Source organism: Thalassophryne amazonica, chromosome 9 (assembly GCF_902500255.1).
Source record: "Thalassophryne amazonica chromosome 9, fThaAma1.1, whole genome shotgun sequence".
Taxonomy (NCBI): domain Eukaryota; kingdom Metazoa; phylum Chordata; class Actinopteri; order Batrachoidiformes; family Batrachoididae; genus Thalassophryne; species Thalassophryne amazonica.
The window spans coordinates 92,654,946-92,678,042 of record NC_047111.1 but is presented as its reverse complement, the minus strand read 5'-3'; the positions used below and the strand labels follow the sequence as shown (position 1 = coordinate 92,678,042).

Genomic DNA, 23,097 nt, shown 5'->3' with positions numbered 1-23,097 from the left:
GGGATAAAGTGGTTTATTTTGAGGTAGGAGGCTTCCATTGTACAGCTGTTCAACCCTTGACATTGTCAGAATTCTAGCTCAGTACTGGACTGATCGTTTTGTTGCAAATGCTAAAAGTGGGGGAAAGCTATTCAATGTGAGTTTTGAAAACTGTAGCTTGTAGAAGCCAACATTAGTGCATAACATGGGTCAAACGTGCAAGAACTACAAAGCCTTTAAAGTGAGATAAATTAGAAAGCTCACTTAGTAAATGATGTCAAATTGTTCCATGTTGGTGTTAGTTTGTCAGCCTCAGAGCTTATTATCACACCGAGCATCACCTTGTCTTGTGGCTTTACTCGCTTTCCGGTTGGTAAAGGTACTTCATCACTAAACTGTCCACCTTCTTCTGGTTGTTTTTAGATTCCTTCCTGCTAGCTGGCCCATGACCTACAGGATCCTTCTCATCGTCAGACGGTTTGGCTGGGCTCCTTTTAACACTTCTGGAGCTGTGGTAGGAGATGGTTGAGTCAGAGGAGGAGGAGGAGGATGACTCTGACGACGATGAGGATGAGGACTCCTTCTGTTTCTTCTTTGATTTTTTCTTCGATTTCTTATCCTTCTTAGCCTTTGAGCTCTTTCTACTATGGCGATCATCTGAGGATGAGCTGTCTGATGGAGAGACTTCCCTTTTTTGTCTTTTTGACTGCGGGAGCTGCTGGTGCTCAGGGTACTGGAAGGCTGAATGTTGTAATCCAGACCAGAAGCCGATGAGGCAGCGCAAACTGGAAGTGCTGCACCGAAGCTCAACATCTTCAACCTTCTTCCTCCCACCTTCCCCTCCTGAACTTTTCTTCTCATCCTCTTCTGCACTACTGGACTCATTGAGCTTGCTGCGCTTGAACTTGATGGGTTTGAAGCTCAGCACCTCATTGATGGCTGCCTCTAAATCAGGATCCAGGTAGTTGCGGTGGGTGACAGATTTGTTGTCAGATGTATTTGGCAGATTGCTGTCCGTGGAGTGCAGCTGAGATGGAGTGGAAAAACTATGGCTGACAGAGCGAGGACTATAAGCTGAACCTCCCGCTTCACTACAAGGTACATGCTGACCGTTATTGTTATCATCGTCATCATCATCATCAACATGCAGGCCGAGCTCACTGAGACCACAGCTGCGTGCAACAGACAAGCGTGAGCTACTGCGCCGGTCATCTTTCCAAGAGGTGCTACGATGCAACAATCGAGGGCTGGTGCGACTTGCGCTGCTGATAATCGATTTATTGTCATCATCCATTTCCAACATACCCCTTTTGGTGGACATCCTACTGGGAACCAGAGAGGACACCACAGAGTCCTTTTCAAATTCAGGACTGCTGCGGGATGTCCAATGAGACTCAAAGCTTTTTCTGGCTCTGCTGGTGGCCTCGGAATATGCAAGAGAGATGACAGAGCCTTTGTCATCCAAGTCTTCCTTTATCTGGCTCTTTTTCCAATCCTCATGGATGTCTCCAGCTTTTGACTTGGACTTTCGAATAGAGGCATGGTCTGGTGTGTCAGGCTGCTCTTTGAGAGTGGTAAACAGGGAGCATTCATCACCTATCCCCCCTATGGAGTCCTTCAGGTTGGAACGTTTCCTGTAGCTCAAGGAACTCATGGCAGACACTGGTCTATTCAGCTCTATTTCTTTCCCTTCTTTGCCTCCCTCAGTTGTCTTCTCCTTGCCTTCTTTTACTTCCTTGACATCTGCATTTGCTGAATATCTGATAGGGTACATAACATTGAAAAACATAGAAACCAACAAAACAACAAGGAAGAAATCAGTAATTGTGAATAATTGAAAGCAAATTATGCACCAAAATTGTTGCAATATTAAATTTTATTTGCGTAAAGCACAGTTGATCTCATCTGAGTACACATCAAAAATTAAAACACAAGTGACATAAGCAAAATAGGCCTTTTGGTGTCAAAAAACATAAAAAATTATATGACATGTTCCTCCAGTATCCAAGTCTCTAAGTAAGCTGACCCCTTGTATCTAATAAATACACGTGAGTAAGTCTATAACTGGAAGCTCATGTAATGTAATTCTGTTACCCATAAATTTTGTGACTTTCTTATAAATTTAGCATTTCAGATAACTTCTAAAGGCAAAATCTGTTACTGTGTTCAAAGTGTAGGGACCCATTAAAAAGAAATCATAATTTAAATGGTAAAAGTGGTCAATATTTAAAATGTTTATATCTGGTAAAAAATGTTACAATACTGCGTATTATTATCACTTTACCGAGGCGTTGCTAGGCCGGTAGCTTAGATATACGTCGACGCTACCTGGCTATACCCGCCCGCAGTAGCAAACGGGTATCGGCATACCCGCCTGCTGCGGCGTAAACAAATGACGTTATAGCGCGCAGCCCAAGAACTGTCCGCAGAGGAAAAAAAAACAAAACAAAACAAAAAAAAATGTCCACAGAGGAAAAGATAAAAAGGCGAGAAGTGTGTGTTGGTCCCAATATGGATATTCCAGATGATTTTCTCATTGATAGTATGACAATGAACAGCAGCCAAAGCAGCCAGCTTGATGAGGACGTACTGCCGAATTTGGAGAGCACGCGCGCCAGCTGACACGACAAAAGTTAAAGTGAGCCAACTTTTTATGTATGCGTTAAGTGTTGTGTATCTCAGTAAGTGATAATAATGCAAATAACATGCTGTTGTTGTGCAGTATGCATTTTCTGAGTCCCTCCGTCATTTTGGGCGACTGGGCATGAACGTCGGGCCTCTGAAAATGCATACCGCACTCCAAAAGCATGTTATTGTATTATTATTTCCTACATTAAAATGTTTTAGGCATGCTAAATGTTCCTCATATATTGTACTGCATTTCTAGTGCTGTATTTACATAGAACCTAGAATATTATTAATTCCTTATCAGGTCACAGAGTGTTGCTGCTGTAGCACCAGTGTAGCAGTCTTGGCATTTGCGGAAACATTTTAATCTGCTCACAGTGGAATGGCTAACGAGCTAATTAGCTAGCCTGTTAAATCACAATAATGTACATTCTTCCAAAGGTGGAAAAGTACATCACTGACCTTGTACCTAATTTAAGTCCTTCCAGAAGCCAGTGTGTAATAAGAATGTCTATATTTGTTAAAATAAATGAGACGTTAGCTCCATTCATCTCATGTTTCCAGAATGCCATTGTTTCAGTTCATCATGTTACGCTATTAAAATTAACTTGCTGCTACTTGACACATTGTTGGTGTTGGGAACAGCAGCTGTATTTTTCTAAATCATATATTTGTAGCATATCATGCAACTAAAACTAAATGACTTTATGGTGGCACAAACCAAAATGACTGTGAGGAAGAAACAATAGCTTTTAACTGAACCGTTCCTGTTTATTTTTTTGCAAAATAACTGCTGCCAATGTAATTTGTATGCCAATTGCATATATATACAGAACAAAAACAGAAAACTTAATTAAACTGATTTGATTGATAACAGATGAATTAAATGTTGTACAAGTTGGTATAAATACTAATTATTTAATTCGGATCAATCACATTCATCCAACATGCTTTCATTTTTATCAATACAGGCACAAACATCTAAATAACTGATATGGCAAAAACATTTCTCCGATGTGCATTTGCCATTTTCATTTTATCGTTGGGACGGTTCAGAAAACAGATAACACACAATACAGTAATCAGCTGGTGAGAGAATCTATTTAACTCAAGAAGAAACGTGACTTACTCAACGTGCCAACTGGCTGCGGGCCATTTCAATAAATTTGTCAGCAGCTGCTTCTACATTTGGCCTCCTGTCATTAAACAGATGACCGAAAGAAAAAAAGCCCATCCTTCTGTTGTAACCTGCCCCAGGTAATCCTGGGCTTTTTTAGCTCGTGTGGCTGCTGCCTCTTTCGCTTCTTACCTCAGAAATATTCAGTGTTGACTGAAAAAACTAACCTGGTGCTCTTCATAGTTCCCTCATCTGAAAGAGTTTTGACAGAACCTTTGTTCTTCGACAGCCAAGATTTTACTCCGTCCACGCGGTCCTCCACCTCTGAATCTGTTTCTGTTTGATCCCCACTATGAACAAATAAACATCAGCTGGTGTAGATGACAACAGAACACAAACAAAAATAAGCATCTGAATAAGACAATTTTTCTAGAAGAAACTGAGAAAATTATACGTCTTACCAGTAAAATTCTATTCTTCTTTAATCAGTTTTTAATTTATTTCCAACAACAACAAAATTAAATTTTAATCTGCCAAGAAAAAAGAAAAAAAACGCAGTCTTTGAAAAAGTAATATTTGCTTCAGTGTGACCTTAAGAATGGGAGGCTGCAGTGAAGTTTTAGATGGCAAAGAATCTTTTTTTTGTGAATAATTTAGAAGCTTCATAAATTTCCCATGAGACCATTTGGATCAGCACAATGTAAGGTGATGCAATCACGTCAACATTTTCAATATGCTTTGAAGAAAATGTTCAAAAAAAGTAGATGAAAAAAAAAAAAGTGTTACTGAAGGGCTTTGCAAGCAAAATTAACTTGTTTGCTTGGATCCATGCAGCACACCAACATACCAGGAGACAGCGCTGTGGGCTTAAAGCTGACACTGCCTGATGACAAAAACACAGTCGGTCTGATAGTGGAGGCGTCTGTGGTGTCAGGTGTTGGGTACACGCGGAATACATGTTACGTTTTGGCTACTCAGTCTTTTTTTTTTTAACAAGAACATTTTGACTCATTACCAGCAGTGGCATGATACATCACATATTGTGATGGGGTACACATAATTTAAAGTTCAATGCATATTTTAAAAACTTCATACTTCAGACTGTGATTTGTTTTAAATAGCAATTTTAAGTTGGTCTGGTCTGGGAGCATACACAGGTCCTGTGTGTTGCCACATCCACCACACTAGTGGAACCACCTTGGGTCCCTTGATGAAACACCAAGGCAGAACCATCTATCTGCTGTACCACACTTGAAACATGGGCTTCCCGTTGCCCCTCTATCGCTGCTGGGGTCCTCAACACGGCGGCACCTGCATGCCGGATCATACCTAGAGAAACACACTACATGGCCAGAATGTTGTAGCTGATGCTCCCTCACAATCCAGGTCGCCTTTGATCACTGGTTAGCATACACGTCTCATAACCATACACGTAGTAAGACAGGAAGTACCAGAACCCTAAAGACTTGGACTTTTGCCTAGTGCTTGGCATTGCCCAGGTGACAACCTGAGGCAGCTTGTGCAAGTGGGCACCTGAATCATCCTTTTCCTGAATAAGGATGACCGTATTCTACTACTGCCACTCGATATTACGATATTGGTTCTCAAGACCAGCACCTAAGTGGCTCTACTCTACTCTTTTCTACTCTTCCATTTTACTCTTCCTTTTAAGATATTTTGATATACCTTAGTATACTAGCATAGTTCCACCTTAGAAAGAATATAATATATAAGATATACCTTACTGAATTTTCATGTAACTCCACACTGACCCAACACCCTTAAATTGAGTAAAACCAACAAGTACACGCAGCTGATGCCTTAAAGTATTAACAAACATTATATATTATTTCAGAACTTTAATTTCACACAGTGTACCCTTCTTAACAAAGGTTAGTATGTGCAATTAGCGCCAATATTCGATGTGTGTACTAATTGCGCTGCCTTCCTTGGCTATATGAGGGATGAATAATGGATGTTTCAAAATCCTAAACAACATTTGACAAGTGCTGCTGTGGTAAGTACTGACAGAAGAAAATTACAAGTGCTGTGACAACATACTGTACATTAAAACAGTCGCAGGGTAATCTGTCGCGATGATGAAAACGTTTTTGCAAAGGAGGTGCAATTTCCTGTTCCCTTTGATTAATGGCAGTTTCATCTCAACTCTTACAGCGTTTCAGCTTTCACAGATCCACACTCATCAGTCTGAAACGCTTTGCCACATTTACTATCCAGCAGCAGATATTTACTCCACTGACTGTTGGAAAAAAAAAAACAGCTGACTGTTAAATAAATGAAATGCAGCATTGTGGGTAACAGATCTTTCTTCTTTTTATCACTCTGAGCTAGGAGGAGTTGGTTTCAAATGTTTACCAGGAGCAAACACAATATTGTAAGAAGTCTGAGATCTCAGCCAGACTGCTGAGTTCTATCATTTGTCCATATCTCTGTAGGTCTGAGCCTTAACAATATATCATTTATTTATTTTTTTATTTTTTTGTCAGCCGACATTGTGTCACAGATTTAGGCACGTTTCCCTTGACGACAAAGCGATTGGCGACCTCCTCTTATTTTGGTCCATTACCTAAAAGCTTGTTTTTATGTTGTGGGAGGTGGACTCAGTGCCAGGCAATGTGCATGTGCACATGCACACACACGCGCACACACACACACACACACACGCATGCACGTATGCATATTGCAAGATGGTGAGCAGAGACAGAGAAGATGCACTGTGTCATGCTTTAAAGCTTTGCAAGAGCATTAACATATTGAACTTTCTCATCAGTAACCTTGAGGTCAGGCTTCTGAGGGGGAGGGCAGTGATGACCCCCACACCCATGAAATGGCCTCATGTCATTTTCGAGAAAAGAAAAATGCTCATTTCACAGCATTAAGGGTTTCAGGAGGGCAAATAAAAAGTCGCATTCATATTACCGGCTAAAGTGGCATAAATCTAACATTGTTTTTTGTTTTTTTTGTGGTGTATGAACATGTAAAGTCTGAATTTATAATAGAAGTAGCTTTTGATGCCCCACCCCCTTTTATTGGCATGCCAACACAAAATCAGGTTCCAACACAATTGAATATATGAGCTATATTTTTTTTTATATTCCAGAACAATAATGATTATATATATATATATATATATATATATATATATATATATATATATATATATATATATGTGTGTATATATTATACAGTTATATATTTGAGTCAAATATTATATATTTGAGGTTCTGTGATTTATAAGGTGGTGTGACTTATAATGCCTAAAAATCACACGGAAATAGACCCATTTTCATAAAGCTTGAAATTCATCACACATTTCATTTATTTGTGAATATTATGAGGTTTTCAAAATTTTTTATGTTTTAATGATGTACTAAAAGGGGCCTAAAACATTTGCACAGTACTGTATGTCACAGAGATCTGAAATGAGTTAGTGGCCATTCTAAATTATGTTTAAAGCAGGCGGATGTGTGAAACACTGTGGGATTCTAGAGATGAGGAACATTAAGAGGAAATATATAAGGCATGGATACTATCAGTTTGTGTTCATTTTTGTCTGACAAAAGTCCTTTTCTGATCTGCAAAATGGGTTCCTTGTCAGCTGATATCTGCTGATCCGTTAAAGTTTGAACATGTTCAAAACTTTGAGTGAGCAGACAGCTTTCCCACTGCCTGGATGATTGTTTATCTTTTATCCTGTACTTTTACCATACTCATGACTGTGAAATCCTAGGGGCTGTCCAATGGTTCATTCTGAATTCTGATTGGACAAAGCTCTGACAAGAGGTGTCAATTCTGCATAAGCAGAGAGCATCCGGTGCAGCTGTTCCAGGTCAGACAGTGCTGCATGTTTTTTTTAATATTTTTTATCTGAGTGTGCTCTCTTCTCTCTCTCTGTCTCTCTCGTTAATGCCCCGCTGTGAGGACCGTGCACGAACAGTCAGGAAATATGTCATGCTTTCAGACCACAGCAAACCCCACTCAAATCCAGCTGCTCCACTGTATAAGTGCCATTAAACAAGAAAAACCCTTCCTGCTCTCTGTGCTACCAATGGAAATGTGATATCATCGGCCCATGAGTGCCTAAAATCCATGAAGGCCTACGAATTTGTGAACAGACAAAATATTTAAATACATAACTAATCCTTTTGCTCTATCAGTCGTGTGGCAAAGCCTTAACAAGCACATGAAAATTTAAAAGGTTGATAAAAGATGATACCGTGCAGCCAGAAAGTATTCACAAAGCAGCACTTTTTCCACATTTTCTCATGTTAAAGCCTTATTCCATTGAATGACATAAATTTTTTCCTCAAAATTCTACACACAATACCCAATAATAACAATGTGAAAAAAGTTTTGCGATTTATGCCAACTAATTCAAAATAAAATAAAAAAAACTAAGAAATCACATGTATATAAGTATTCACAAGATTAGAAGGCAAGTAATCCCTTGGGAAGACTCCCTCAGGGAACTTGAGGTTTCAGCAGCATTGGTTAACAGCACACAGGGTAAGAGCACACAGAGTATCAAAAGTAAAAAATAAACAATTTGCAAAATGTAAATACAAACATAACTATCAGAAATACTGCTTGCTACTGGCTTACTGGCTACTACTGCTCCTCTCCTTCCCATCCTATGTCTTCCTGTTACTCCTCCTCCCCCCGGGTGAGGTGTTGTACAGTCTGATGGTCTGAGGGACAAAGGAGTTTTTCCAGTCTGTTGGTCCTACACTTGGGAGGACCAGTCTGTGGCTGAAGAGGCTCCTCTGGTTGCTGATGATGGCGTGCAGAGGGTGACTGCCGTCATCCATAATGTCCAGCAGTTTGTCCAGTGTTCTCTTCTCTGCCACCATCACCAGAGAGCCCAGCTTCAAGGCAACCACAGAGTCAGCCCGCCTGAATCAGTTTGTCCAGCCTGGAGACACTGGCCATCACAGACAGGTAGAACATCCACAGCAGTGAATGAAGCTCAAAATTGAGCTCAGGTGCATCCTGTTTCTACTGATCATCCTTGAGATGTTTACACAGCTTAATTGCAGTCCACCTGGGGTAAATTCAGTTAATTGGAAAGTCACACATCTGTCGACATCACAGCTGACAGTGCATGTTAGAGCACAAACCAATCATGAAGTCAAAGGAACTGTTTGTAGACCTCCAACACGAACTGTCTCGAGGGGGAACAATACAGAAACATTTCTGCTGCTTTGAAGGTCCCAATGAGCACAGTGGCCTCCATCATCCTTAAAGGAAGAAATTTGGATCCACCAGGTCTCTTCCTAGAGTTGGCCGCCCGTCTAAAACTGAGCCATTGTGGGAGAAGGACCTTAGTCAGGGAGGTGGCCAAGAACCTGATTGTCACTACTCCGTCAGAGCAGCAATCCACCAGTCAGGCCTGTCTGGTCGAGTGGCCAGACGGAAGCCACTCCTTAGTAAAAGGCACATGGTAGCCCACCTGGAGTTTGCCAAAAGGCACCTGAAAGACTCTCAGTGCATGAGAAAGAAAATTCTCTGGTCTGAGGAGACAAAGGTTGAACTCTCTGGTGTGAATATCAGACGATATGTTTGGAGGAACCAGGCACCATCCCTAAGTGAATAATGGTGGTGGCAGCTTCATGCTGTGGGGATGTTTTTCAGTAGCAGGAACTGGGAGACTAGTCAGGACTGAGGGTAAAGATGATGCAGCAATGTACAGAGACATCCTCATTTGGGAATAAGGCGGTATCATAACCAAATGTGGAAAAAGTGAAGCACTGTGAATATTTTCCCGATGCACTGTAAATAGCAATAAATTGGAATTGAATTGAAATTGTAATTTCCACTGGCCGTAATGGTCTTAACATCCAATTCAGTTCTGAACTGTGTTTCATCTCTGTTGGTGTGATGATTGTGTGAACAGCCTGATCAAATACAGATCAGTTATGAACATGAAAGTGGACTAATTCAAACTGTTTATTTATTTATTTAACTGGTTAAATTAATAAATCACCTGACCTAGCTGGTAACACTGGTCTACAGCCAAATGCTTCTGAAATAAATAGTCAAACTTTATTAATTTTGTGCAACTGAAGAAAAAAAATGTTTGAAATTGTTGATTGACTCTAGCTTTTAAGCTATGTTATACGACTAAGGTTTAACATATAACCCTTTTGCTGATTTAAAATATTACAAAAACAGAACAGGTGAAATGTTATCTAAAAATAATCAGAGAAATATGAAAAGACTATATGTTTATGATGTTGAGGAGACTCAGTGTGGGAAGATCCAGAGACTGGAGAAGGTCGAGGACACGTCCACATTTCATCTGCTGCTACTAGTCAAAAAAGAAGACTAATGTTTGCTGTTGTGACGCTCTTCCAATCTCTACACGACTGTATTCATTTTTTAATTCTGTTTTAAAACTTCTTTTCATTTTTAAGTTTATCTACTCTGAATCTATTTAACTACTGTCCTCCTTTTTGAATTCCTAGCGGTTAGCTTTGGCTAGCAGTTAGCTGTGTTAGCTAGGTCAACCCCCCCCCCCCCCCCCCCAGCCATTCCTTTTAAGACTATTTTGCCAGTCTAATACTTCTGTTAGCTTTTCAGTGTGACAGCTATGAATTTTAGGTCACTATATTTTACTCCTGTGTAAATCTTAGGAATGACGAGCATTTTTACTAGCGGTTAGCTTGCATTAGCTAGGTCGACCCCCCTCCCGCCAGTTTCTTAATACTTCTGTTAGTTTTTCAGTTTAACTGCTGTGAATTTTAGCTTATTACTTTAGTCTTGTGTTAATCTTAGGAGTGGTTTACCTCTTAGGAGTGTTAGGAGTCTTAGGAGTTCATACTTTTAGTCATACGTCTGTTACTTTTTCAGCATAAATGCTATGAATTTTAGCTAATTAATTTACTCCTGTGTGAACCTTAGGAGCGGTTAGCATATTCGTTAGTAGTTAGCTCACAGCCTGGCCTTGGCTATACTCTTGAATTTTCTGGTGCACAAATTACACTACTTTACACTTACATAAATCCTGTGGGATGCTGGCAAATAGCGTGGCCTTTCTAGAGAGCCGTGTCCGTAAACAAGAACAGCTTCTTAGCTCAGTGGATATACTGTAGATGTTACAGGCACTCCAGATGAGGTTAGTCTTGGGCCAGCTAGCACGCCCATTAGCATTAGCCTGAAACACCGGCTGTGGAGGACGGCTTTCAGAATGTGGTTCAGCGGAGGAAGTCACATAGAGCTCGGTGCCCGGTAGTGGTACCCCGATCACACTTGCTACAGCGAATTGTGAAAGTTTTCTCCCTTGGATATGCCTGAGGTTAGTTCTTTGAGCCCACGGTGACTTCCACTTCCTATCTCCAGGCCACAAACGCCGGCTTTAGTGATAGAGGATTCTATCACCCGCAAAGTCAGGTTACTGACGTTGAATGTATTCCCTGGGACAGAGCTCCTGACACTGCCACCCGGCTTATGACAAATGTGGGTGTGGAATCAATTAGCCTTTTATCTGCGGTTATTTGCCAGGAGTGAAATTCATCAAGTTGAGACTGTGGCCTGCTTCCGTAGGTATGTCCCTAAATATCATAAAGAGATATATTTTGAAAACTTAATACCCATTTCTACACTGGATGACGCTGAAATTGACTGTCCGTTGACTGTTCCAGCAATATCAAATATCCCGTGTCTGCTACCAACAACCCACATGGAATGTCGCAAAAATAAACCTACTTCCAGGTATCTTATATATGCTACTCTGGAACCATTGGCTGTTCCAGCAATATCAAATATTCTGTGTCTGCTACCTACAACCCACATGGAATGTCTCCAACCTAAACCTACTTCCAGGCATCTTATATATGCTACTCTAGAACCACCCCTAAATCAACAGGCCAACTGTTAATCCACTGAGGTCCTTAGTCCTGCTACTTGCTGCTACTGCTACTCTCATTAACATAAGATCACTGTCCTCAAAGTCATTGTTGATTAATGATCTAATGATGGATCATCACTTAGATATGACTGGGTTACGTGAACCTGGCTTAAACCTACAGCTGTCCTTCCCTTAGTGAGGCCTGCCTACTGGCATACATAGTCACGTACCTCGTGATGTGAAGCAAGGCGGGGGTGTTGCTTTATTTATAAGTCTAGGTTTAGCTTATCAGCTGTTGGGGGTCACGAATATAACTTGTTTGAGTATCTGATTCTCCGCTCTGCCTATGATGCTACGTATTGCCAAGGTCAGAAGAATAAAAATCAGTCGTATTATTTTGTCAATGTATATAGGACCCCTGGCCCATAATATGAATTCTTAGATGAATTTGGTGCGTTCATTTCTAACTTGTCAACTAGTGCAGATACTGTAACATTCTAATGATTGGTGACATGGTGACATTTAACATTAAATAAATAGCCTTCTGATCCCCTGTGCAAATCAATTATGGAAATTGTGGATGCATTAGGATTTCAGCAATGCATTCAGGACTTGACGCACATTAGTGAAAATATCCTGGATCTGGTTCTCGCATTTGGTATTGCTGTCAAGAATATTGACATCATGCCTCTTGCATCGGTGGTCTCTGATCATTCACTTATTAGGTTTACAGTTTCGCTGCTGTGTTTTAGTAGAACAACAACCTTACTTGTCACTGCGGCAACACATCAACTCCTCAACAATGACTGAACTCGAAGCTAACTGCCTGATATCTTAGGTTCACGTTTGGAAAATGCCCAATCAGTAGACAGTCCTTGTGGATAGTTTAAACTCAGCACTCAAAACTACACTGTACATGATTGCGCCACCTTTATTAAAACCACATCCCCCCAAACAGTCACCTTGGTTCAGTGATTACTTGCGTGACCTCAAGCATAAGGCTAGAGGTCTAGAACGGAAATTTCAAAATGAGAAGTATTCCACCTAGCATGGCGTGATGCTATCTTAGACTATAAGCATGCACTACTGGCTACAAAGCGGACCTATTACTCTGATTTCATCAACAAAAACAGCGTAACTCAAAATTCTTGTTCAACATGGTAGCAACACATATTCATGGACAACCACCTGTAAGTCACTCTCCTTTACAGCACTGGATTTCTTGGATTACTTTGAGAAGAAAGTAGAAGACATTACTTTAAACATATCCCATCATGCCTTAATCCAGCCACTACACCCTGCTATTGAGCTAGGGGCCTTCACTAAGGTGTTACCTGGATTTACAAAATTTGATAGTATCTCATTAGGCATGCTAATGAAACTTGTAACGTCTACAAAAAGCATAACCTGCTTATTTGATCCTATACCAACAAAACTGTTTAAGGACCTGTGGCCCACTCTTGGGCTGACTGTGCTGGAAATTATTAATCTCTCATTAAATTCTGGATCTGTTCCTAAATGTTTCAAATCTGCAGTGATTAAACCATTACTTAACCAATCTAATCTTGACCCTAGTGTATTGAAAAACTATAGGCTGGTATCAAATCTATCATTTTGCTCTAAAATTCTGGAAAAAAATGGTTTCATGGCAGCTCATGGACCACCTTACTGAGAATAACCTTTTTGTGCCACTGCAGTCTGCTTTTAGAAAACATCATTCCACTGAGACGGCTCTCACTAAAGTGTTGAATGATCTTCTGCTTGCAATGATTCAGACACCACTATGGTTCTGGTGCTGTTAGATCTCAGTGCTGCGTTTGGTACTGTGGATCATCATATTCTACTCGATAGACTGGAGAATCATTTTGGGATTACTGGGAGTGCACTTGCGTGGTTGACATTATAGCTGACCAGTCGTTCTCACTGTGTTTTGTACAATAACACTACTTTATATAGCCACCCTTTATATAGCCCCCCTTGGACACATATTGCTGCATTTTGGGAGTACCTTTCACTGCTATGCTGATGATACTCAGTTGTACATGCTGATAACTGCTGGTAATTTTATCCACATAAAATCCTTAGAGATTGCCTTGCATCAGTGGGAAGCTGGATGTCTAGCAACTTCCTAATTTTCAATTCTGTTAAGACTGATAAGACTGAAATGCTGAGACCCCGATTCATGTATTTGTCTCTTCTAGATTGGACTACTGCAATGGTCTATTTTCTGGTTACAGCAGTCCAGCATTAGGGTCCTCCAATTGGTTCAAAAGACTGCCAGACTTTTGACACTAAGCAGAAAGTTTGAACACATTACACCCATTTTGGCATCTCTTCACTGGCTTCCTGTCCCTGTGAGATCAGATTTTAAAGTTCTGCTACTAGCCTATAAAAAGTCTATGGGTGACCGAGCTTTCTCTTATCACGCCCCTGTTCTGTGGAATGATCTCCCTGCGTCAATAAAACAGTCAGATTCTGTACAGACTTTAAAGTCCAGACTTAAGACGCACTTATTTTCCCTTTTGTATGGCTAGCATACTGGCATAGTATGTTACTATGCTTTTTATTGTTAATTTTATTAGAAAATGGAGCCTGCCGCGGCCTCAACTTTATCTAATTCTGGGTCTTTATTGAAACTTAAGGCTAGTGGCCGGTGATCACCTTAGTATTTTTTTTGGTTTTCTTGTTACTTAATGCTGACAAATTATACTGTATTTGTTGTCTTTCTGATGCCTGATTCTGTTCTCTCTCTCTCTCTCTCTCTCTCTGTGTTTGAGGTGTGGCTCCATCCAGAGATGGGTATGATGTCTGCTTTGGAAACCCTCCAGTCCTGTCCCCCGGCAACATTTCCTCTATATTGTTTTGTGAATTGTTTTGTAATTGTGTCGTAGCATGGCCCAAGCAGAGGGTCACCCCTTTGAGTCTGGTCTGCTTGAGGTTTCTTCCTCGGAGGGAGTTTTTTCTTACCACTGTCGCCTGTGTGCTGTTGTGGTAAGGTTAGACCTTACCTGTCTGAAGCACACTGAGGCACCTTTTTTTGTGATTTGACACTATATAAATGAAAATAAATTGAAACTGAAGTATCATGAAAACTCAACTGTCAACACTGAAACTACGTGGACGTAAAAGGTAAAAACTTAAATATCTTAAAAACAGTAGGCAATCAGCCATTTTTATTGTCATATTTGAATTCAGCCTACCAAAATCCATAATAAATAGCACATTTTACTGATGAAGCAGACAAAAATGTGCAGAGCAGTGTAATATGAATGCAGCACTTGATCAGATTCAAAGCTGTGACAATGGTCAAAACAGTCTGATCTGATCTTTCTAAGTAAAAGTATGTGCAATCCTTCTACCATTATTATTATTATTATTATTATTATTATTATTATTACTACTTTTTTTTGCACCTGTAATAGGGTTAATGTTGTATTTGATTCCAATTGTCATTACTTTTCATTTGGGTTCATGAATTATGGGGGAAACAATGCCCTACCTTGGTGGTCGGGATGGTAAGTGCAGTGGACACAGGGACCACATTACCATTTTATGGAAGACTGGCATGAGGTGGGTGCACTGGTAATAGCACAAAGATAAAATATTGGTTATTATTATCACTTACTGAGACGTTGTTGGACTGGTAGTATAGATTTACATTCACGCTACCTGTCCATACCTGCCCACAGTAACGTGCGGGTATCCCAATACCCGCCCGCTGTGCATAAAGTGATGACATCATATCATGTACAACCCAAGAACTGTATGCAGACGATAACATGAAAAGGTGAGAAGTGTGTGTTGGTCCCAATATGGATATTCCGGACGATTTTATCATGGATAGTACGACAATGAACAACAGCCAAAGCAGCCACCTTGATGAGGACGCCCTGGCGAATTTGGAGAGCAGCACGGTACCAGCCACACGACAAAAGTTAAAGTGAGCCAACTTTTATGTACGCGTTTGCTGGGTGTCGTGCATTTTGAAATTACATTAAATATTGTTAATGTGATTCCACGTGTTGTGTATCTCAGTAAGTGATAATAATACAATAACATGCTTTTGAAGGGCGGTATGCATTTTCAGAGTCCCTCCGTTCATGTCACCCGCAATGACAGGTATTCGCCCTGGTCAAACTCGGGCGAATATCAGTTATTTTGGGCGACTGGGCATGAACGTTGGGCCTCTGAAAATGCATACCGCCCTTCAAAAGCATGTTATTGTATTATTAGAATCCATTCTGTTATCTTATTTTCCATATATCCATATAATCCATGCTGTTCCTCGCAAGGTGCGATACCTACTGTGATGAACCCATTAATGGTGACCAGTACATTGTTATGTGTCGACACAGGTTGAGGAGCGGACCTGCGTCTGACGGAACCCAGCGCCAAAATAACCAGAAAGCGGTTCCAATAACAAAAACAATTTATTTCTTCACCCTCTGGTGCATAATAAAGTGTAGAAACTAAAACAGCGTCATTCTGGTGGAGTGAAGGCTGGCACGCTCTCCAGCGCCCAAAAGGATCAAAGCCCGGCGCTTCTGGACTCACTATTACCGCCAAACACCCCCCCAGGTGGACACGACAAACCGACTCTCTGCGAAGGATAGAAGAGGTGAGGTAAGTCAGCAGTTACAACTAATATCCTTCAAAGACACACACTATCAGCAACACATTCAGGGCTGTATTTCAACTTTATGCAAATGAGCAGCTTCTCACAACAGGTGGAGGATCACTCGTCCGCACGCCACAGCAGTGAGAAGCAAGCTGCACAATTCTCATCTCAATTCAAATATACTGCGTAACAAAATACCAAGTTACTATCAACGAGTAGTCAAACAATTAGTCACCTCTGATGTGTGCTGACAGCATGTGTCCCTCACCCTTCCTGCTTCACAGGCTCGATGTGTCAAACCCAGGTGCGGTCCTCAGCGTCTCACAAACGAACATCACAAGGTCGAGTTCCCGGCAATTCTGCTTGAATCACACATGGCTTAAATGCAGAACGCCATCTAATTATCTGCTTCAGCTGAAAGTCTTTAAGGTTGCATGTGAGCACCATCCACAGGTGCTGCACATGACATTGATGAGGGGTTGTGAGCACCATCCCACAGGTGCTGCCATGATGTTGATGAGGGTGGAAGGACTCTTCAGTCAGCACCTTTTTCCACAGACAAATCAGTTTCCATGCCCAATGGAGAGCAAAGAAAAGAAAAGAACACCAAAATGTCCAGCCACACCCCCCAACACACAACAGTACCCCCCCCTCAACGGGAAGCCTCCCGGCGACCCCGAACAGACCAGGCCCGAGAACAGCACCTCCCGCCGGCGAGTCCTCGTCAGGAAGCAGACAGCACAACGCTCCCAAGGTCCACCACAGACAGCAGGACAGGGCACCGCAGCTGGAAGGCCGGCTGGCATCAACAAAAAACCCCAAAACAGTCCCCAGTATAATCCAACACACAAGAAAAAAACATAAAACCCACCCAAAACCTCCCCAGGGGACCGTCCCATCCAATCCCGGGAAGAAACGAAAAACTCCCAACGCAAAAAACCCAACACAGCCCCTCAAACACAATACACACATAAATGTATAAAAGAAAAATACAAACAAACCCCCCAGAACGGCCTGCAGAGCCAACCCCCCCCCCCCCCCCAGAAGGCCTTTACCGCGGTTCCAGAGGAATAAGCCAGAACCGGAAATCCCACAAAGGTCCCCAGGTGTACAGGAGCAAATGGCGCCCCCCCAGAGGACGTACCATCAAACCCAGGAGGCACCCCCCCCCCACAAGCCCAGAACCCAGACCCGGCCACCACCTGGCTAGTAGGCCCCACACAAGCCAATTCCCCCCCAGAGGACCGTCCCATCACCCCTGGAGGTGGAACCGGAAGGAAAACAAAACAAAATCAAAATCCAACCCCCGGAGAACTACCTAAAACAACCCCAGGGGGCACAAAAACTACCGTAAACGCTGTTACCTTCCCCCAGCACCCCCGAAAGACCCCAGGTTCCCTCCCAGAGCCCCTCGGCGCCCAATTTTGGCCAAACGGCTCAAACATAAATGCCGGGGAAGGGAACAGGAAAAACTAACCCAGCCCCCAACCCCAAGGCGCAGCGGAAAAAACCGGAAATACGTCCGGTGCCCCAACTCGACCATACCCCAGCCTCTTGGGAGGGTGGAACTACGAAAAGGCGAACGGCAACAGATCGGCCCACCCCTCCGACTGAGGTATGTTCACGCCTGCACACCACACCCCGGCAACACCAATGACGAATGGTACAAAAGGCTTCACCGAGGCTGGAGTGGAACCGGGCCTAACCAAACCAAAAAAAAAACGCCCCTAACACACCCCCCCCCCACTAGGTGCAGAGGTCTTCTGAGGAACGCTCAGCGTGACCAACCGCACCAACCCACAACCCCAAGACAAACGGTCTTGGGGCAAGTGAGGTTGGGGTTAGGGATGTAGGGAAATAAAACAACAAAATAAACGACCCAAAAACCCAAAACAGAAAATACCTAAAAACACATAAAAAATAACGATCAAGTGAGCCCAGACGGGCTTCTAAACGCCCTAACGTTCACTCCACCAGAAACGCCCTCTGACTCCCCAAACAAATAATAACCCTATTCAAAAAAAAAAAACATTAACCCATACAAGTTTCTTTTTTTCTTTCTTTTTTTTTTTTTTTTTTTTTGTGTGTGTTATTTTGCCTGTCCCAGAAACAGCTGGAGATAGTCACTATTATTTTTCTTGACGCTTCTATGTTGGGGCAATACAGTGATCTCCGCTCGTCCGAGCTGCATGGGCTCGTCACCAAGAGGAGCCAGAGGTCCCGTCGGAGGAGCCTCAGTGGGGCCGAAGAAGAGGCGGCCCAGATCTGTGTCGGGGGAAAGCGCCGAGATTGAAAAAACCGCCCTCTGATGGCCGCCCTCTCTCACGTCCACGCTCCTTCATCCGATCATCTAGACGAATCACCAACGATATTAGCTCATCTAATCGTTTGGGCTCGTCACGGACTGCCAGCTCGTCTTTTTAATGACTCATTTAACCCATCTACAAACACTCCCTCGTAAAGCTGCGGCATTCCAACCTGACTTGAGCAGAAAAAATCCGGAAGTCCACGGAATACTCCGCCGCACTCTGCCTCCCCTGCCTGAGATTCAGCAAACCGTGGGCAACGGTATTGCTTTTCACCGGATGGTCAAAAACCAGTCGGAACTCCCGGGATAAATCCTTAAGGATCCTAACAATGAGAGGTTGTTACTCCACAACGCTGTGACCCAGCTAAGGCGTCACCTCGGAGCAAATTTGTCACATATGAAACACGGCTCCCATCAGAAGAGAAGGAAGCCGGTCGCTGAGCAAAAAACCAGAGAACACTGCATCAAAACGAAGCACAGGCTTCGACGTCTCCCACATAAGGCTCCGGATGACAAATAATCGATTTGGACGCCGAATCTCTGGGTGACGGAGTTATCTGCACCGGTATCGATGGTGCCGCAGCTGGAGCAGCACTGCAAGCTCCGTAACACGGGCGTCTGTTTGTTTAATTTGGTTTGCGAGATGCTGTAATTGCTCCCATATTTTCTCCAAGTGTTCTTGAACTTTTTTGACAAAAGGAACCGCCTCTGCCGCTGGGTCCATTATGGAATGGCCGGCTGTTATGTGTCGACACAGGTTGAGGAGCGGACCTGCGTCAGACGGAACCCAGCGCCAAAATAACCAGAAAGCGGTTCCAATATCAAAAACAATTTATTTCTTCACCCTCTGGTGCATAATAAAGTGTAGAAACTAAAACAGCGTCATTCTGGTGGAGTGAAGGCTGGCACGCTCTCCAGCGCCCAAAAGGATCAAAGCCCGGCGCTTCTGGACTCACTATTACCGCCAAACACCCCCCAGGTGGACACGACAAACCGACTCTCTGCGAAGGATAGAAGAGGTGAGGTAAGTCAGCAGTTACAACTAATATCCTTCAAAAGACACACACTATCAGCAACACATTCAGGTCTGTATTTTCAACTTTATGCAAATGAGCAGCTTCTCACAACAGGTGGAGGATCACTCGTCCGCACGCCACAGCAGTGAGAAGCAAGCTGCACAATTCTCATCTCAATTCAAATATACTGCGTAACAAAATACCAAGTTACTATCAACGAGTAGTCAAACAATTAGTCACCTCTGATGTGTGCTGACAGCATGTGTCCCTCACCCTTCCTGCTTCACAGGCTCGATGTGTCAAACCCAGGTGCGGTCCTCAGCGTCTCACAACGAACATCACAAGGTCGAGTTCCCGGCAATTCTGCTTGAATCACACATGGCTTAAATGCAGAACGCCATCTAATTATCTGCTTCAGCTGAAAGTCTTTAAGGTTGCATGTGAGCACCATCCACAGGTGCTGCACATGACATTGATGAGGGTGTGAGCAACATCCACAGGTGCTGCACATGATGTTGATGAGGGTGAAGGACTCTTCAGTCAGCACCTTTTCCACAGACAAATCAGTTTCCATGCCACCTGGAGAGCAAAGAAAAGAAAAGAACACCAAAATGTCCAGCCACACCCCCCAACACACAACATACATATTCTGTTCCACACAGATTAAACAGCAATTACTTCATCCCATCGGCTGATTATTTCCCAAACACAATGCAGAGTTAAACTATATGAAGCAGAGAAGACGAACAGGACTGGGTTTTATCTCTTTGAACCGAGCTGGACTAATACACGGCCAAATTCAGCACGGTTACACATGTACCCTCTAAAATGTGATAAATTAATCCTTCCCCTCCAAACCTGGACAGGCAGACCTAAATATCATTTAGAGCTACTTCATATCTGATTTCTGATGATGTGACTGTTGTGAGAATGTTCAGATTACACACGCAATGTGAACAACAGCAAAATAATCATGTCATAATAATAATAATAATACATTAAATCACTACAGAAGGTAATCTAAATATTATTCTAATTAATGAAAATTCACAAAGAAGACAATAGGAACCTTTTTAATAGCAGGTTAATTACACAGGCCACCTTTTTGTCATCTCTGTGAATATTTTATATATGATGTAGTACACACACACAAAAAAGATACTGACAAACACCAACAGCAGGAGCATCTTGCTCCTCCCTCGCCTTCAACACACAAAATAAAAGGTGGCTTGCAATTGAGTCCTGTGCAAATGGTGTCACAAACAATTTGTCCTTGGCCCAGAACACGAGCCAACTGGTCCTGAGGCTTGTAGAGACAAACAAGCCCAAAGAATTTAGAAGTGAACATTAATCGCTTCTGACAATTGGCCTGTACTGGTTGTAAATCTTTGTCACAAATACTTACACTCAGTATTAAATCTTGTATGGCTCTGTCGGTTTTGCGCCTGGTTTCTATGGTTTCTTTTCAACACCAGTTCATTGGCAAACAGACTTCAGGGCGACAGTTCTTTCAATTAAAACACACTACACTGTGTTTGTGATGTAACACTTCAAACTGTACTACTTAGATATTCATTGGACTGTTAGCGGAGTATTTCCAAATACTAAAACACTAATTACAATAATCAGTCAAATTATTTAAATAAATGGTAAATGGACTGTATTTATATAACGCTTTTCCATCTGCATCAGACGCTCAAAGCGCTTTACAGTAATGCCTCACAAGGCGCTCACTACACACCGGGAGCAACTACTTCCCAGTAGGATTTCAAAAAAAAAAAAGAAAAAAGGAAGCTGTTTAGGTTAAAAACCAACAATATGAAAATCGGAGGTTAAAACCAAAAAAACATTTAAAAAAATTACTTTGATTGGCTGATTTCCGATCTGATATTTTCCAACATCAGACCGTTACCATAATAATCGGTTCTGATCACATATGAGATTCGTTACAAACGATAAAGCTAAAAACATGATTAGAAAAACCAAGTCAGACATGAACATACTCCATAAATATCTAAACAGCATCTGAAAAAACACACCAATTGATAGCTTACCAACTAACGACTGGACCGTCTGTTAGCAAGTTCTTTATGGGGGTGAAGAAAGCGAACAGGTCTGACTATGAGCCCAACACTGTCATATGTATGTGTATATATATATATATATATATATATATATATATATATATATATACACACTCAACAAAAATATAAATGCAACACTTTTGGTTTTTGCTCCAATTTTGTATGAGATGAACTCAAAGATCTAAAACTTTTTCCACATACACAATATCACCATTTCCCTCAAATATTGTTCACAAACCAGTCTAAATCTGTGATAGTGATCACTTCTCCTTTGCTGAGATAATCCATCCCACCTCACAGGTGTGCCATATCAAGATGCTGATTAGACACCATGATTAGTGCACAGGTGTGCCTTAGACTGTCCACAATAAAAGGCCACTCTGAAAGGTGCAGTTTTGTTTTATTGGGGGGGGGATACCAGTCAGTATCTGGTGTGACCACCATTTGCCTCATGCAGTGCAACGCATCTCCTTCGCATAGAGTTGATCAGGTTGTCAATTGTGGCCTGTGGAATGTTGGTCCACTCCTCTTCAATGGCTGTGCGAAGTTGCTGGATATTGGCAGGAACTGGTACACGCTGTCGTATACGCCGGTCCAGAGCATCCCAAACATGCTCAATGGGTGACATGTCCAGTGAGTATGCCGGCCATGCAAGAACTGGGACATTTTCAGCTTCCAAGAATTGTGTACAGATCCTTGCAACATGGGGCCGTGCATTATCCTGCTGCAACATGAGGTGATGTTCTTGGATGGCACAACAATGGGCCTCAGGATCTCGTCACGGTATCTCTGTGCATTCAAAATGCCATCAATAAAATGCACCTGTGTTCTTCGTCCATAACAGATGCCTGCCCATACCATAACCCCACTGCTATGGGCCACTCGATCCACAACATTGACATCAGAAAACCGCTCACCCACACGACGCCACACACGCTGTCTGCCATCTGCCCTGAACAGTGTGAACCGGGATTCATCCGTGAAGAGAACACCTCTCCAACGTGCCAAACGCCAGTGAATGTGAGCATTTGCCCACTCAAGTCGGTTACGACGATGAACTGGAGTCAGGTCAAGACCCCGATGAGGACGACGAGCATGCAGATGAGCTTCCCTGAGACGGTTTCTGACCGTTTGTGCAGAAATTCTTTGGTTATGCAAACCGATTGTTTCAATAGCTGTCCGAGTGGCTGGTCTCAGACGATCTTGGAGGTGAACATCCTGGATGTGGAGGTCCTGGGCTGGTGTGGTTACACGTGGTCTGCAGTTGTGAGGCTGGTTGGATGTACTGCCAAATTCTCTGAAACGCCTTTGGAGACGGCTTATGGTAGAGAAATGAACATTTAATACACGAGCAACAGCTCTGGTTGACATTCCTACTGTCAGCATGCCAATTGCACGCTCCCTCAAATCTTGCGACATCTGTGGCATTGTGCTGTGTGATAAAACTGCACCTTTCAGAGTGGCCTTTTATTGTGGACAG

General features: G+C 42.4%; 1 protein-coding gene across 1 annotated transcript in view; it reads right to left on the bottom strand.

Moving 5' to 3' along the window:
* Window positions 1-296: 296 nt before the first annotated feature.
* Window positions 297-23,097, bottom strand: part of LOC117517662 (unconventional myosin-XVIIIa-like) — a 218,386-nt gene continuing 195,585 nt past the window's right edge. The window contains 4 exon segments of the mRNA XM_034178771.1: window positions 297-669; window positions 672-757; window positions 759-1,739; window positions 3,952-4,074. Coding sequence (XP_034034662.1) covers window positions 335-669; window positions 672-757; window positions 759-1,739; window positions 3,952-4,074 — 1,525 coding nt within the window. The 3' untranslated portion in view covers window positions 297-334.